General features: G+C 39.8%; 1 protein-coding gene across 3 annotated transcripts in view; it reads left to right on the top strand.

Moving 5' to 3' along the window:
- The window catches only part of CREBBP (CREB binding lysine acetyltransferase), a 51,604-nt gene that overhangs the window by 17,842 nt on the left and 19,124 nt on the right, over positions 1-14,638 (top strand). For 2 of the 3 annotated variants that reach the window (XM_026704553.2, XM_026704555.2), the window contains exons 6-20: positions 398-637; positions 1,158-1,254; positions 1,522-1,671; positions 2,041-2,158; positions 3,397-3,589; positions 4,586-4,639; positions 6,235-6,359; positions 6,689-6,877; positions 7,107-7,523; positions 8,220-8,399; positions 8,531-8,705; positions 9,231-9,349; positions 10,657-10,896; positions 11,884-11,972; positions 13,979-14,059. In XM_026704553.2, coding sequence (XP_026560338.1) covers positions 398-637; positions 1,158-1,254; positions 1,522-1,671; positions 2,041-2,158; positions 3,397-3,589; positions 4,586-4,639; positions 6,235-6,359; positions 6,689-6,877; positions 7,107-7,523; positions 8,220-8,399; positions 8,531-8,705; positions 9,231-9,349; positions 10,657-10,896; positions 11,884-11,972; positions 13,979-14,059 — 2,467 coding nt within the window. The remainder of the gene's footprint in view (positions 1-397; positions 638-1,157; positions 1,255-1,521; positions 1,672-2,040; positions 2,159-3,396; positions 3,590-4,585; positions 4,640-6,234; positions 6,360-6,688; positions 6,878-7,106; positions 7,524-8,219; positions 8,400-8,530; positions 8,706-9,230; positions 9,350-10,656; positions 10,897-11,883; positions 11,973-13,978; positions 14,060-14,638) is intronic. The other variant, XM_026704554.2, reaches the window with a different exon arrangement.

Below are 14,638 nucleotides of genomic sequence, written 5' to 3' on the forward strand. Positions count from 1 at the left end.
GTATGTGTGTGGTAGAAACTTCAACAGTTTCCCCATAGTAGAACTGGGGAAACTCAGGTTTGGATCTCCATCCAGCCCCAAATCTCATATTTAGTCAGTCATGGCTCTCTTAGTTTCACTTACCTCAGGAGTGAGCATAGGTTGAAAAAGGTGTTTGAGTTATGAGCTATCCCAAAGGTTCTTCAGAAGAAGCTTCTTGGATGAGAAGCGAAACGTCTTCAAGGAAAAATAAAGAAAGTCCAGTTGCTGCTTGAAAAAGCACCTTTGGGACAACCATGACCTGGATGACTGAGAATCTCCATAGAGATATGAGCTAGTGTTTCAATTTTTTATCATTAGTGCATTAGCTTGTGGTATATGTATTGCATAATTCAGTACTTTTTTCTCCTGCCCCTAGCTCTCCTTGGGTCACCAGCTGGTGCAATCCAGAATTCTGTGGCATCTGGAACAGGACAGCCCATAACTCCTTCTCTAACTAATCCTAACCCTATTGACCCCAGTTCCATGCAACGAGCCTATGCTGCTCTTGGCTTACCCTACGGCAATCAACCACAGGCACCGTTGCAACCACAGGTACCAGGCCAGCAGCCTACACCACCTCAAACCCACCAGCAAATGAGGACTATCAGTGCACTGGGTAAGCAAGGGAGCTGCTTCTAGCAGTAGAGAGAAAGTGAGAATTTTGTTTTCAGTTGATGTGTTCAGGAAAATGGAAAAGAATAGAAGGCAAAGAATCCTTGATAAGTGCAAGATTAGCTTTGGCTGGAAACTGGAATCATCATCATCATCGTTTTCCTTTAATCAGAATGAGTTTTCTCTGTGCTTAAGAGTACTTAGTATCTTGAGATAGGTAAAGAATGGAGTTTTTTGGTTCTCATTGGCACACAAAGTGTGGATGTTGAGGATGGAGGGCAAGTTAGCACTTTGGTGGAAAATATAAGTTAATTTTCACTGATTGCAATGCATGTACTGTTGCTTATAACTTTTATTTCATTTGCATCTCACTTTTAATCATGTATATGTGTTTTACTTTGTTATTTGAGAAATGTATTTCTTGGTTGAGTTTTCCTACGGTGCATCCATAAATTATGTTAATATAAATATAAGAACTGCCTGAAAATGCTCCGTGACTAACATAGTACATTCTTGTTCCAAAGGAACTAATCCGATGAATCTGGCTGCAGGAGGAATAACTGATCAACAGACTAGCATGATCTCAGAAACGTCTCTTCCGACTCCACTTGGAACAGCAAAGTAAGAAAGGCTTCTTATTTACAGTTGACCATTAGTTCTAGTTTTAAAAATTACAGAGTTTTGGTAATGTTATTTTCCATAGACATTTTGTATCTCGCTGTTAGGGAGGGCTCAGTGATAAAATTACAGTAAAGTTTCATTGCTTGTGCTTGCTGTAGTTATTTGATAACGTCTTAACTTTGGTCATCAATAAGGACATTTAAGTACAGAAATAAATTTCAATACAATAGAGATCTACAAAAGGTTCCCTAACTGTATTTTCTTTAGCACTTTAATGAGTGATGGCACAAATTCTGGCAGTGTTGGAAATCTCAGTGGCTCTATGCCAACAGCTGCGCCACCTTCAAGTACTGGGGTGAGGAAGACCTGGCATGAGCATGTCACCCAGGATCTGCGCAATCACTTAGTACACAAACTGTAAGTATTAACCAGGTGAAGGCATAGCTCACTATGGGATATAACTAGTCTATTAATTATGTTACTTTATGGTGCCATTCCTTAGGTTTGGGGAATATGAGAAACTGGCTAGTTTTATTAAACATTGATTTCTTCTTCACTATATGAGAAGGTAGTTCATGAGAAAAACTATTTCACACATTTATTCTACTTCCCAATTTCATTTTTCTCTCAGTGCCACCAAACTAAGGTTTCAATTGCTGCATATCATTCTGAAGGAAGAGTAGTTCTTATTGAATTTCTTAAGAGCTGGAATTTTAAGCGTGTTTCCACTATACGGTGTTTTCTTGCCATGATTCTAAAGGGAATTAAATCTTTTCTTTTTTTCAGTGTACAAGCCATTTTTCCAACTCCAGATCCAGCAGCTTTGAAAGATCGGCGGATGGAAAATCTGGTGGCTTATGCTAGGAAAGTTGAAGGCGATATGTATGAATCGGCTAACAGTAGGGTATGTTATTGATCTGAAAAAAAAGGTTTGGCTGGATATGTCAAATGCTGTAGAATGCCACACTTTTGAAAAATTATGGATTCAGGTACATTTCTGCAAGATCATGAACTTCCACTGCAGGGCTCTTCTATGTGGTATAATGATTTAAAAGATTGCCAGTTAGGTAACTACTTCAATCTTCAGTGCTTAGAAAGACTGCTTAGAAAGTTTCTTTTTCACAGGAAAGAAGCTGTTCTAGTTTTAAGTGTAGCATCTGAATTTATAGGAACATCTTCTAAAGTGAAGAAGTCTGGAATGTCACAGTGTTTTTATGTTACTGTAGGAATCTAAAGCTATATGCAATTTCTGTTTAGCCCTTGAACAAGAGGCTGCCAGGAAATCCCAGAACAGGAGAAGTTGAAAAGGGTCGTGGCAATACTGTTGCCAGGAAAAGGAGCCAGGCTCAGTTCTTTATCTTACATACCTGTGTGAGAAGATGAGATCTGGCCAGCATTTTAAACAGTGCTGTTCATGATCTATGTTGTCAAAACCATTTCATCACAGATGTGTAAAGCTCTTTGGGCCAGTGAGATTGTACTTGAAGTACTATGTACACTTCTGGGCACCGCATTTCCAGAAGGGCTTTGACAGGTTAAATCGGGGGGGATGATTGAGGAAAATAATTTTGAAGTGGAACATGATATCCAATCTTTAGGTAATAAAAGGCTATCGCTTCAATTTATACTACTGTTCAATTAAATTGCATCCACAGTATTGCTGTCACAATCCTATCACTGTATTGCAGCAGCTTGCTCAAGTTTCTTTTCATCTAGAGCAGGGGTGTCCAACCTTGGCAACTTTTTAAGACTTGTGGACTTCAACTCCCAGAATTCCTCAGCGGGCTTTGCTGGCTGAGGAATTCTGGGAGTTGAAGTCCACAAGTCTTAAAAAGTTGCCAAGGTTGGACACCCCTGATCTAGAGCATAGGTTGATGGACAATGTATGGCTATCCAGATTTAAATTCCTATCCTCCATCTTAGATCACAACTGATCATATCAAGTAACATCTGGAGGATGATATGTTGCCTGTCTCATCTAGAGACTGTGTTGTGCAAAATTTCAGGAATTATTTTTTCACTTAGGTACTCTGCTTCATGAGGTAGCTGCTTCAAATGGTCACTATTCATTCATATACCAAAATGGATTCAAATTACAACTTCAATCTGTGCTCATCTGATCCTAAAATTTTCTTTTTTCAGGATGAATATTACCATTTATTAGCAGAGAAAATATATAAGATACAAAAAGAGCTAGAAGAGAAACGGCGGTCTCGTTTGCATAAGCAAGGGATCTTGGGTAACCAGCCCACCTTACAGGCCCCTGGGTCTCAACCTCCTGGCATTCCATCAGTGGCAACAACTGTGGGTCAAGCGCAGCCTGTGAGACCTCCCAGTAAGTGATTCACTGAAAATACAGAGCAAGAAAGACCTTGCTACTTCTTTTTATCGTGTTGTGTTCAAAAAACCCATCTTAACAAGTTTTAAAAAATGAAAATTTCTAAAACCACAGGGAAGCAGGATCAAATTTGAATTTGCCTACAAATCTATAACCATTTTATGAAATTCTGAAGAGATGACATTTGCTGGACCTCCTCCCTTGGAAAGGAAGTCCTGATGTTGTGCCTCCCTAGCATCCCCGAATGAATTTTCTTAAGCAGACAATATGAACCTTTCCCAGCATCAAGATGAAGATGAGCCAAAGCACCCTTCTCAGCACTTCCTTCCCAAATGGATTGCTTGACTTTGTTATGCATCGCTCTGTTGCTGCCTTCAGGTATCATTGTAGGAATACATCGTCTGAGGTGGAGGCTGGAGAAGTTTAGACCAGGTTCCCACATTGCTTACAGCTGCTGTTAGATGTTTACTTAGTAGTGTGAGAAGCAAGGTTTACCGCCATGGCTCCTCCAAAAGTGTAACAGGTGTAGCATTTGTAGTATACAGGTTTCATGGTGAAGCTGCTGGCCCAGAACCCAGGAGAGGGTGAGTTCTAGTCCCGCCTTTGGCGTGAAAGCTGACTGGCTGACTGGGCCAGTCTTTCTCAGCTCAGCCCGACTCACAGGGTTGTTGTGAAAGTAGGGGGAAGAAGGAAAGTTATGTATGCCTGCTGCCATGAGTTACTTATAAAGTAATAAGGGCAGGAAAAAAAAATCTAGTAAATAAATACTATCACCGTTGGGAACCTCTCCAGTTGATAAAACTGCTATTTATTCCTTATGTACTTGTGGAAGACTGACAGGAGAATCCATCTTTTAAGATGATAGCACTATCTGCAATTTTTAATGTTCTGATTTTATGAATAATCAATCATTTTTAAAACAGATGTTGCCTAAATAATTCTAACATAATTTAGATTTCTACCAGAGTTTAATGTTCATTTATTCTCTTACAGATGGCCCTATATCCATGCCAAGTGTGCCCCTGGGCCGTATGCAAACCTCTCAAGGTATTTTAACATCCATTGCTTCCTCTTTTACTCAGCATCTCTGCTGTGGCTTTTGCTTTCAGCTAGGGTACCCTACCTAGCCCCTCCAATTATGCCACTTGTTCCAATAACCTTCTATCCCAAGTCTGATTGATTATCTCCCAGCAAGTTCTTGATTCTCTAGAACTCCAAATTTTACTGGAGAGTTTACTGTCTGTTGCTTCTGAAGCAATTTATGTTGTTTGTTAAATGGCATAATTATGTTTTTCCTCATTTGAATCAATTTGTGCCACTCACATAATCACACAAATGACATACATTATGTCCATTTTTTTTAAAAAAAATATCAGAGTTAACAGACATTCCTTTCTCACAAATGGTGTATTAAATTGAGATATACTGAAATCAACTGTCCTTGCAGAAACTTCAAAATTGCTGCTGATGAAAAGGTAGTATCTATGTTCTGTGAAGTCTTGATGAAAAACAAATGGAAACTTTCTAATGAGACTTTAGGAAAAATACCATTACAGGATCAACAAATACGATAAAACTGCAAAAATCAGCTTTAATCAGATGAGCCTCTGCAAGGAAACAGAATTAATAACTTTTTTAAAAAAAAAAGGGAAATAGGTATGCATTTGGTCAAGTGGTGTTGCGTGAACCTTAAGGGGGACACTTAGCCTGAATCTTTATCAAAGCAAAGCATCCTCTGGAAGTTTTGCAGTCTTGCAAACGGATACTGTACCCTCAGCAAGCTCTTACACAGACTGGCACCTTGTGGCACGATCTCCAGAGGTTAGCTGTTCTGCAGAAACTGTATTTCTCATCACAGGGGTCTAACTAAAGTAGAGGCACAAGCGGAATAAGGAAAGGCCCAAAGCAGTTCCCGTGCATAAAGAATATGAAAACATAAGATCCTTGAAATTTTTCAAATAGCTGTGGGTCACTTCTGCTTACCACTTAGAACTGAATTAGAGATTTGTCAGTGTCAGCAGTATTGCAGGCAAAATAGTTTTAGTTGCCCTCACGGATGACTAGTGGTGGGATTATACAGAACAGATATTCCCTGTTCTAGGTAAAGCCACAATTGGCACAACTGAACTGATATTGAACAAAAGTCCTTTAGTTGCAGCCACCTGCTTTTCCAACAGGAGCTGATGGACTGTCCAACTGCAATTCCTCACCTGGACTGCTAGGAGGTGGCAGGAGGTTCAGAAAAGAACTCTTGCAATGCCTTTGAAAGTAACTGTTGCTTTGGGTCAGTCAGGCTGGAGTAGCTTGAATTATTTTATTAAATTGCAATTTTCCTTTCCTGGGGAACTGATAGAAGAAGAGACGTGTCACAAGGGCATCCCCTTTCTTCCTATTTTTAATATGACTTCTGCGTAACTCCATATTTAGTCCAGAAGTCTGACTTCCAAAGATCCAGTTGACCCAGTGCAGTCCCACGTATGATAATTGGAGTCCATTGGGCTCCCACCAGTGTTCTCTCAAAGTGTCTTTTGTTGTTTCTTCCTACTTGTTTACTGAATTGCCCGGGCCAGGTTTTCCTGCCCGTTTGAGCAGGGCTTGGACATTGTGTGTCTAATGAGCTGTTCTGGGGGTACATTTTGCAGGAGTGAATCAGTTTAACTCCATGTCCATAGGGAATGCCCAAATGCCCCCAGCATCAGTCGGGCCTCGTGCGGCTTCTCCACTGAATCACCCTGTTCAGATGAACTCCATGGCCTCTGTTTCGACGGTTCGTATTATATTATTTTTCTTTTGTTGTTAGAATACTTTTAGAAAGTCAATTCAGCTATTGGTTGCTTTGCATCCTTCCCAGTATTGCCACATTGGAATTTTCAGTTAATGCACTTTATTGCAATATTCACTGATTTTCTGATCTCACCCAGCTCTCTATATTATACAAGGGAACCTGGGAAATATTCAGTGTAAGCCATTTAAAAGAGCATTGTGTTTTGTTCAGTGTTTCCTTGCAAAGCCATTCTTCCTTTTGTAGTTACTATCTGTGCCTTCTGAAACCTATGATCCAGAATCCTAATATAGGTAGATTATTTTGTTTACTAGATGGCTCTGTCTCCTTCCCGAATGCCTCAGTCTCAAAATGTGATGGGAGCTCATTCTGGCAACCTCTTGGGTCAGCCCACCAGCCAAACCCAATTCCTGTCCCAGAATCAATTTTCTGCCTCTAGTGGAGTTTTGAATGTCAACAATACAGCCCTAGGGAAGCCAGCAGCACAGGCTGGGGTAGGACAGGTAAGTTTTGCAGTAAACCAAAATTTATGGCAAATTTGTTTCAATAATTTTGGGGGGTACCTGTTCGCAAAATATGGAATCTTCTACTAAATTCTAGTTGTGGGGAATGGATATCACAGTGGCTGTTGCTTGGACAAGAAGAAAATGTGATGCATTTGTGTGTCTCAGTATGCGCACAAGAATTTGATGAAGTTTTGTATATCCTGTTAAGTGTAGTTTTTTCTAACAGGGTCAGCTTCCTGGCATTGCTGTTCCTAATTCAGTTACCTTACTTGGATCACAAAACAATCAGCTCTCGTGTCCTCCAGTGAGCCAGTCACCCCTTCATCAAGCTGCACCTCCATTATCCACAGTGGCTGGAGCGCCACCTCTTCCACACCAAGCCCCTCCAGGACTTACTCCACCACAGTCAATTGTGCCTGCCCAGCCATCTGCCCCTGCTTCCTCGTCAGGCCAAGCTCCCACTCCAGCTGCTGGCCCAGTTCCCAACACCATGCAGATGCAAAGCACCCCTTCGGGGCAACTGGCTACACCAGCTCAGGTCACCCCCCAGCCTCAGACTCCCGTGCATCCTCCATCTGTGCCCACCCCACAACCCCTTCAGCCGCAGCCACCGCCGTTGTCAACCCAGGCACCCAGTACTCCGGTAAGTGTTTCATCTTTTCCCTGTCTGGGCTTTCTGCTGCTTCGATTAGAAGTTCCTTAGAAATCAAGCAGCAAGTGAAGCAGCACTATCCAAACTTGTGATCTTGTGCAGAAGCAAGCTGTTTTTTTTTTTTTAAAGTAGAATGTTTGTACCTCATCCTGAATGCCATCAAAGACTGACACAATGCGACTCTTTACAGGCAGCCTTTAGTTGCTGTTTCCCATCTTTGATTGTTTGCCATAAAGAGCTTAATGATGAAGCACTTTAATTGGTCACAACAGATGTTTTAGCATTGATTGGCAGATGGTTCCAGCTAGCACCTTTACATTTTGCATCATCTACCATTTCTGAACTTTTCTTAAGAGCTCTAAATTGGAAGTTTACAAGATACAGATCTTTCTGCATGTGTTGTTTTTCAAGGGCGTTGTTGTAGCTTTCTTATGGCACACCAAAACAATTGCTCTTCTGTAAGTGCTTGCTTCACAGAGCAATCTCTTATTGAACTCTGCCACAATCCTTCAAATATATTATGGATTCTAAGATGGGTAGGTAAAGCAGATTCACCCCATAGAAATGTTTACAGACAGTCATCTCAGTTTAATGTTGCAGATTCAGTGCCATTCTCTAAATCCAGGTTTCCATATTTTCCTTCCTTCCTCCTTCCCTCCCTCCTTCCTTCCCTCCCTCTCTTTCCAGCTATCCCAAGCAGCAGCAAGTACAGACAATAGGATACCTACACCAGCCTCTGTTGCCAGTGCTGATATCAGTGCCCAGCAACCTGGCCAGGAAACACAAATGCAAGAAAATAAACCAGAAGTCATGATAGAAAATGCTGACTCAGAATATATTGAGGCTCAGCTGGAGCCAAAACCAGAGGTAATTGAGAACCAAATCATTATTAGTAGATTAATAAAAAAACATGACCTACTCTTGCTTACTTGAAAAAAATGGACAAATCTAGTAGGTTGCACTGGAGATAAATACTCAACTTTCCCTTTGCTTTTTAGTTGGAGGAGGGCATATCGGGACCTGCACGAACCAAAGAAGAAACTAATGGGGTAGATGGCAAACAAGAATCAATGGAGATAGAAGGAAAAAAATCAGAGCTAAAAGAGGAGGAAGATGGGAACAGCAATGGCACCATATCGCAGTCTACATCACCATCTCAGTTACGGAAAAAAAGTAAGTCTGTGTCTCTGTAACTCTGGGATATCTTCTGAGGCTGGACAGCAAATCAGTCAAGCCTCTTGTGCAGTCAGGCCTAAGCCTTCCTTGCATTATCACTCTATTCCCAGTAAGATCAGCCATCCAGGCGCCATGGAGAATGAGAAGCAGGGTTAATGGATAGCTGTTCCTTGTGGCTTGTCCTTAATCTCGGAGGTGGGGGGTGTATATGGGTAGGATCATATTTTTTTAGCTTTAGTTATCATTTACTGATCCTTTCTCCAACAATATTTATTTTATCTTTCTTAAAGCTACCTGAGCAAGGGGGTCAGGGATTATTGCATTTTTTTGTAATTAAATTTCTTCAGTGAAATTTGTGAAGTTGAAACAATTTCATGAGAAATAAAGCAATAACTTGTGATTGATTGCATTAATTGTTAGGTAAACTGCCTTGAATTATGGAAATTTAGGGCAGTATAGTTGGGATGGATGGATGGATGGACAGATGGATAGATAGATAATAATAAGATTTCTGTTTAACAGTCTTTAAACCTGAAGAATTGCGCCAGGCCCTCATGCCTACCCTGGAAGCTTTGTATCGTCAGGATCCAGAATCGTTACCTTTCAGACAGCCAGTGGATCCTCAACTTCTAGGTATTCCGGTGAGTGAGTTTCTTTCTTTTTTCCCTTTGCCCTACACTTTTCCTTTTTCCTTTATTTTCCTATTAATTTCTTTTGTATTTTATATTAAGAATATTTTGACCGTTAGTAGAGAGCTATGATGAGTGTCTGTGGTGGTAGATATACTGCATGGTTTGTAACAAGTTGACATCTGGAAGACCAAGAAAGCTGTCAAAGGGCTCTGCAGAATGCAGAGACTCTGGCATTATATACTTTACTTTGGGAATATTACTAGGTCTCTTTTCCTCTCAGTGAAAACCAAAAGAGACCCATATCGTGATCTCTGTAAAAAGCCCAGTAGATGTTTTGAGGTCTTGAAAGTGGGGCAATTCCTGTGCAACAGTTCTTCTCATTCTTTTGTGCTCTCTGAGCTTGGTTGCTTGCTTGCAGACATTTTATTACCTAACTAGATTTTAATGTTGGGTAATGAAACTTTGGATAATGAAACGTCTTTCAAGTATCTAGTGTATCATAGAAAAAGGAGGAAGGGAAGAGAATCCTTACTCTGAGGTAGAGGAGCTTTTTTCCAAGCTCAGGAATTGGCATGGGAACTGAGAAAAGCCCCTCCTCTCCTTGGTATCATTCCCAGGGGAATCAAGAGAAGGATCTTTCAGAACTCTGGAAGCTTAATAAAGGCATGGATCGACCAGTAAGCTCAGTTCCTTCTTTTTACAAACATAGACCACTATCTGGCCAGATCAGCCTAGAATTCAGACTGTTAACTTGCAATTCTCCTAGGTTGGGATTAGATAGCTCACGTGCTTTTGTGGCCTAGCAATGGCTGGTTCCAGGAGTTCTATGAGAAGCTGTCCTCTGTTTCCAATTTCACCTGTTTTGTGGTGAAGAAAGTGGTACATCTCCAGTTCTACCACGATCAAAACAGGAAAAGAAGTTTGCACACAAAAGCAACATTTCTCTTTTTTCCCCCCTCTTCTCTCCTGTCATGGAGCCTTTCTCATTCCAAGAACTTTCATGCATTTTTGTCTAATCAGTATTTCATGTATAATTGAAAAGTTGGAAATCATTGGAATAGGAACAATTGTCTTTGGATTCTGCTCATAAAATCTTGGAAGTCAGTTACAAGACTTCAACTGTCAAGCTGACCTAATTGTCTATGGAGATTCACAGCTATCCAGGTCATGGTTGTCCCAACGGTGCTTTTTCAAAAGGCAACCGGACTTTTTTGGTTCTTGCTTGAAGACATTTCACTTCTCATCCAAGAAGCTTCTTCAGTTCTTCAACTGACCTAACGTGTCTTTTTACTTTCCTTTTCTTTTTACATACAAAGGATTATTTTGACATTGTGAAGAACCCCATGGACCTTTCTACCATTAAACGCAAGTTGGATACAGGGCAATACCAAGAACCATGGCAGTATGTGGATGATGTCTGGCTAATGTTCAATAATGCCTGGCTTTACAACCGCAAAACATCAAGAGTCTATAAATTTTGCACTAAGCTTGCAGAGGTCTTTGAACAAGAAATTGATCCTGTAATGCAGTCCTTAGGATACTGCTGTGGCCGCAAGGTGTGTTTGGTTTCATCCTATCTATGAATATAAGTTTATAAAGAAAAACACTTTTTTTCTTGTTTTTCCCAGTGTTTTGTTTTAAAATAAGATTCTGAGCAGGTGTAATATATTGTATAAATGATGGCATTTACAAGCATTATAAAATTATGACATCAGCTTAATAATAAGCTGCTTTTCCACAATGTAAACTGTTGTATTTTCTTTAGCTACTTTTGATGTCCCCATTATTTCTGGACTATATGAGCTCCAGTTGAGCAAATAAGACCTTTTTGATTTTTTTCCCCCCAAAAAAGGCTCTAAATCATTTTACACTGAGTATAAAATAATTTACACTCCATGTGCAAATTAACCATGGAACAAATACTGTGGAACTGTTGTTGCTATACATATGAGTGAAAATGTTTTGGGTGAAACTAAAGTATGTTAATGCCATAAAAATCTGTATTCCAAGCATTTTATATGAAATCTTAAATAAGGTATTTAGAGTGTCCTGCTCATATCCTATTTATCTGATGTATTTTAAAATCAAATATTCCAACTTTTAAGAGGAGGTTAAACATAGCACCCAACTCCTTCATATAATATTATTACAATAGCAATGATTAATCAATGGAATATTTTAGTAAGGGAGCAGCTAACCTCTGCATTCTTATTTAACCTTGTGCTTCTTTATCAACTTTATTGGTTGCCCATCTTATCACAGGGTATCTCTGGGTGACCAATACAAATTATTTAATGATCTTAGAGAATTATAGGCTTGTTTCTAAATTTTACAGATTGAATTTATATGAACAGAGTGACCCCATGGGCTTTCGTCCAGTTCCTCTATAAGGAAAGAGATGGTGCCTTGGGTGTCCTATGAGATATGAAAGCAGAACATAACAAAACTTGATTGTACTGCATGACAGTAATTATTATTGATGCATATAGAGAGTTCTGTTCTGTAGCAAACTCTTCTCTATACCATTTTTTTTTCTTTTGTAGTACGAATTTTCTCCTCAGACATTGTGTTGCTATGGCAAGCAGCTGTGTACTATCCCCAGAGATGCTGCCTACTACAGCTACCAGAACAGGTGAGCCTTGGTGTCCTCCTGACCAGGTCAGAAGCAGGGACTAAAGTTTAATTTTGCGTGCTTGCCATTTCTTCCTGTTGGAATCTGGAAGGAGTTTTCTCATATTAGAAAATGCAGTGACTTCTGAGACCATTTTCATTTATTTAGGAAATGGGTGGAGGGGGCGGACAGAAATAATAAATCAATGTTGATTAGTTATTAAGATGACTGCTTTCTCCTTCCCACAACATGTCCATCTATGCTGTGATCTTGCTTTGTCCAATGTGTAAGAAAGCCTAATCCTACATTCCCTGTTCATGTCCCACTATTACAGCCTACCATTACTACAGGATGCCTAAGGCAGGCTACAACACCGAGCTGTATTCAGCTTGGAGACACTGTGTGGCTGTATGGGATGTCAGCTCTGTATGAGGGGTTGAAATATTGTCCACCAAAATTCTGCAGCTGTTTATTTTGAAAAAGATGTGTCCTGAAGTCCTCACATTGATTCTGAGGGTTGATTTTACCCTAATAGGAGAGTGTGACAAATGCTTTGTATCGCTGACTATATGGGTGCCCTCTCACAAACTTCTATTTTAGCAAGGAAAGTGGAAGTCTTGCAAACAGAAGCAAAAGGGTGCTTCTAAAAATCTCAGGAAAAGAACATCTAAGGGGCAGATGGTCGATGCTTGGCTTTGATATATACGTGGTTGGAATTCATTGTAATAGATTCGGATTTGGTCTGCTGTGATGACCCTCTTTGATAATCTTGGTTACTGGTGAAGTAGAATCAACCTTGCCTTTGGCTCGGCAATCTGCTGCTGCTGCTGTTGCTGTTTTGGGGGCAAGATGATTATTGATGGAGGCATGCTTTAGCTTCCTGACTTTTGGGCTAATTTTGTTATGCTTTGTAGATCAGTCTTTGATATTTCTTTGTAAACTGAGTAAGTTGGTTCAGCTGAATAATCTCTAAAAGTCTCCAATTCACAAAAAGGCAATCTTGGTCATTGCTCAGCAAGTGCAAAATTTAATAGCGTGGAGATGAGCCACCATGTTACTTTAAATTCTCCCTATTGTTATTTCATTGGGATGATCAGAACCACTGTTGCTGTTATAAAGATACTCATGAATGTTTATATCTTTTTTCTTTTCTTGCTTTTAAAAATGTAACTTTTTCTTTCTCTGTTTTTATATTTTAGTTCAGCTTTTTCCATACATTTGCTAACTTTGTCTTACATTGATACAGTTTTGCTTCCATATTTTCTCATCTTTGTTTAGAGAAAGAATTTGCTAAGCTTCATTCTAATTAGCAAAAAAATGGAAACAAGTCTGTTTCAGTTTGCAAAACCTTAATATATCACTTCATTATGGTGTATTATAATATAAACCATATAAATAGTTCACATTCACATACATTTATAAAATAAACATAGGCTGGATGATCCTTTTTGGTTACATGCTTGTTTAAAGTATGAGCTTGGTTTTGTTTATATAGTATGCATTTAATTTGAGCAGTTGGCCACATTTAATATAACTTTCAAACACAGTTTGGTATAGAGGACAACATTAAAACTATTCTTATTTCTGTTGTATTCATAAATATTGCGATAAACTTACTTTGGCTGCAGTAAAATTGAACTTAGTAACTGCTTGCTTTAAAGGATACTTACAGATTAAACAGAGGCTACCCCACAATAAGCTGGGATTCTGGAGCTCTCCTTTATCACCCGTGGAATGAGACCAAATGCTAACCCGCACTTTGCCTTGGCTTTCTGCTCTGTGTTGTCTTGGTGTTTGTGTCTTACTACTTCTGTCTGTGCTGTTTGTCCTCTTCCCTCTTTTCTAACCCTTCCCTTCCCTTCCCCTCCTCTTTTCCTTTTCATTGTCCACACTGGCCCATCAATCAACAAACAACGCTCCCCCTTTCGTCGTGGTGATCTGCCCTGCTCTGATTGGTGGTTCCATTGCTTGGGTGGCTATGTGTTTTGATGGACCAGTTCACCCAAATATGGCCTTCTCGCTGACAGGTATCACTTCTGTGAGAGATGTTTTACTGAAATCCAGGGCGAAAACGTTACCCTGGGTGATGATCCTGCCCAGACACAAACGTAAGTATTTCGGTTTTTTACATGCTGAGTATTAACTAAGGAAGAAACCGTTTCAATTACAGTACAGGCGTATCAGATAGCAGACCAACAGGCATGCCTTCTCATAGACTTTAGCCTTGTTTACATTTGCAGAAAATTCTTAAGCTGCAGCTTTGCAGCATATTAGGTGCCCACCCTCTCAGTAGAATCCGGGTCCTTTAACCATTTTCTGGCATGGCAGCTGTTCATTTTCCATCCTCAATACTGAGCAACATTTAATGAATGTTCAGTTTAAAAAGACTTCAATTCAAATCACATTCAGCCATGAACACATTGCATACCCTGTTCTCAACATCACATTCTGGAATATATGGAGAATAAATAGTCCTGTCTGAAACATATTGTTAAAAATGAATTATTATTGGCAATGAACAAAAAAGAAGCCAGCCAACCCTAGATAGCTTGTTCTCATAGTTGTGGTGCCGAAGGCCTTTTTTTACTGGTTTTTTGCTTCCTGCAAGCATTGTTCAATGAATATCACACAGAAATGGCAACAGTTTTTTTAATGTTAAAAATTCTACTTGATTTGAGTTAATTTGT

Source organism: Pseudonaja textilis, chromosome 14, assembly GCF_049901715.1.
Source record: "Pseudonaja textilis isolate UNSWEBS1 chromosome 14, rPseTex1.2, whole genome shotgun sequence".
NCBI lineage: Eukaryota > Metazoa > Chordata > Lepidosauria > Squamata > Elapidae > Pseudonaja > Pseudonaja textilis.